This window comes from Apteryx rowi, unplaced genomic scaffold, assembly GCF_003343035.1.
Source record: "Apteryx rowi isolate R43461 unplaced genomic scaffold, aptRow1 scaffold_120, whole genome shotgun sequence".
NCBI lineage: Eukaryota > Metazoa > Chordata > Aves > Apterygiformes > Apterygidae > Apteryx > Apteryx rowi.
Genome location: NW_020447420.1, coordinates 811,803 through 814,522, shown reverse-complemented (window position 1 = coordinate 814,522; position 2,720 = coordinate 811,803). Strand labels below are relative to the sequence as shown.

The 2,720-nt window shown below is 69.6% G+C and overlaps 1 protein-coding gene across 1 annotated transcript in view; it reads left to right on the top strand.

The window, feature by feature from the left end:
* NR5A1 (nuclear receptor subfamily 5 group A member 1) overlaps positions 1 to 2,720 on the top strand; it is a 16,027-nt gene that overhangs the window by 3,933 nt on the left and 9,374 nt on the right. Inside the window, exon 3 of the mRNA XM_026090642.1 lies at positions 859 to 1,508. Within this exon, the coding sequence (XP_025946427.1) occupies positions 859 to 1,508 (650 nt within the window). The remainder of the gene's footprint in view (positions 1 to 858; positions 1,509 to 2,720) is intronic.

The window sequence follows — 2,720 nt, the reverse complement described above, 5'->3', positions numbered from 1 at the left end:
CCCTTTTATGCTAAGTCTGGGGGCCGAGCTCCCTGGCTCGCTCTCCCCTCACATCCGCCCGCGGCCACCCAGCTTCCCGCGAGCCAAAGCTCTTCCAAGCGCGGGCCTGGCAGCAGCAGCCCCGGGGGACGGAGCCGTGCCGCGGGGCGACCGCGCGCTGCAGAGAAGCACCTGTTTCCTCACGCGGTGACACATTCTTGGGTCTCTTCTGGGGCTCGGAGGAAACATCTGCTTCGCCGCGAGCAGGGCGGCAGCGTGGGGCCGGCGGCGTGGCGGGGCTTGTGGGGCTCCTCCGGCAGCGCCGAGCCGGGATGAGCGGCGCCCCGGCGGAGCCAGCCGGCCCAGTGGGGCCCTCTTGCCCGCAAAACAGGGAGGGATTTGCAGGAAAGCAGCTCTGCACGGCCTGGATGCGCCCTCGGGACGGCCGTGCTGCCCCACGGGCTCTGCGGAGACAAGGAAATCCCAGGGCCGGTCCCGAGCCAGACCTGGGAAGGGGCATCCAGCTGTTCCCACAYGCTGTAGCTTTTCTCCTTGTGTCATGGCTTTTCCCGTGCCGTGRCTTCTCCCGTGCACCCGGCCATTCCCACGTGCTGTGGCTTTTCCCACGTGTCCAGCTGTTCCCATGTGCCGTGGCTTTTCCTGCACATCCAGCCATTCCCGTGTGCCATGGCTTTTCCCCATGTGCCATGGCTTTTCCCACGCGTCCAGCTATTCCCGCGTGCTGTGGCTTTTCCCTTTACGCCGTGGCTTTTCCTGCACCGTGGCTTTTCCTGCACCGTGGCTTTTCCCGCGCCGTGGCTTTTCCCGCGCTCCCCCCGCGCGGCTTAACCGCAGCCTGTGGCCTCTCTCTGCCCGCAGCCGTCCGCGCCGACCGCATGCGAGGAGGGAGGAACAAGTTCGGCCCCATGTACAAGCGGGACCGCGCCCTGAAGCAGCAGAAGAAAGCGCTGATCCGGGCCAACGGCTTCAAGCTGGAGACGGTGCCGCCGATGCTGTCGCCGGCGGCGGGCGACTACGGGCTGCCCGCCTCGCTGCAGGGGCTGCACGCGGTGCCCAAGGCGCTGCCGCCCAGCCCCGCCGCCCTGGCGCCCCTCGACTACGAGCGCAGCCCCTACGGGACGCCGGCGCTGGCCGGCGCGCTGCCGGGCCACGCGCCGCTGCCCGCCTACCACTACCCGGCCTTCCCCGGCCGCGCCATCAAGGCCGAGCTGCCGGACCAGTACGCGGCGGGGCCGGAGGCGGCGGCGGCGGCGGGGGGCTAYGGCTACGCCGAGGGCTACGCCGGCGCCGCGGCRCCCGACCTGCCCGAGCTCATCCTCAAGCTGCTGCAGCTGGAGCCCGACGAGGCGCAGGTGAAGGCGCGCATCCTGGGCTGCCTGCAGCAGGAGCAGGGCAAGGGCCGCCACGAGAAGCTCAGCACCTTTGGCCTCATGTGCCGCATGGCCGACCAGACCCTCTTCTCCATCGTGGAGTGGGCGCGGAGCTGCGTCTTCTTCAAGGAGCTGGAGGTGGGTGGGGGCCGCGCGGGGCGGCGGGGCGAGCGCGGGGTCAGGGCGCAGCTATAGTGGAGGAACGTGGCACGGGGAAGGGAAACTGCTGCGCCGGGTGGGGGGGCTCCTCTGGCCGCGGCACAAACTCCAGCAAATCTCCCCAAAACCCCGTGGGCAGAGGGATGGGTGAGCCCGGTGCGGGGTTTGCCACCCTGCAAACCTCGCCAAGCTCTCCGGTGTTTCCCATGCAAAAGTACTGCACTGAGCTGAGGTCTCAAATGGGTGCAAAAACGGGAGGGAAAACCTTGTGGCGTGGCCGAAATGCAGAGCGCTGAGCCCTGGGGCATGGCACRGTGCAGCAYGGCRCAGCACGGTGCAACATGGCACGGTGCAGCACGGCATGGCATGGTGCAGCACGGCACAGTGCAGCATGGCATGGCACGGTGCAGCATGGCATGGCGCAGCGYGGTGCAACACGGCGCRGTGCAGCAYGGCATGGCAYGGTGCAGCACAGCACRGCGCAGCAGGGCATGGCATGGTGCAGCACGGCACAGCAGGGCATGGCACAGCGCCCTCACGGTGCTGCACCTCGGCTCGCCCGCGTTCCCCCTTTGCCAGCGATGTCCCAGCTGCAGCTGGGCTGCTCCTGCCCCTTCCCAGCACCGGCCCTGGGAACCTTCTCCATGCCCAGGCGCTGCGGGGCGCGGGGGAACCTCGCTGCCCAAAATAACCTCCCGCCGCCCAAAACAGTGGCCGGAAGCGGCTCCGGGGAGGCGGCGCGGGCGCCTCTCAATCGTATCAGCGCCGGGCCCCGGTTTTGGGAACAGGGCGGCTGTTGTTTTTCCGGGGAATATTGTAAACAGTGTGACTGCGGCTCCCGGCAGCCTCGCCGGGCAGCCGTGCTGTGCTGTGCCGCGTGCGGCCCCGGGAGAACGGGCCGTTCCCCCGCGTGTGCGGCCGCGCCGGGGGCAGCAGCGGGGGCGCACGGGGGGCTGCGGGGGACGCAGGGCAGCGCGGGGCAGGCAGGCCGAGCGCGCCGCTCGCCTCCCAGATATATCGTTTCATTTAAGGGCGAGTAACGCTGTCAGCGCGCCGCTGACAAACGAGGGGCCGCCTGCCGATGCGCCGGGGAGACGGATGTCGCCCGGCTCATCCCGTGTCACCCGCCGGAGAATTACGGACTGCGCTGGCCTTCGGAGGCAGGACTGATAGGGCGGCGCGGCGCGGCGC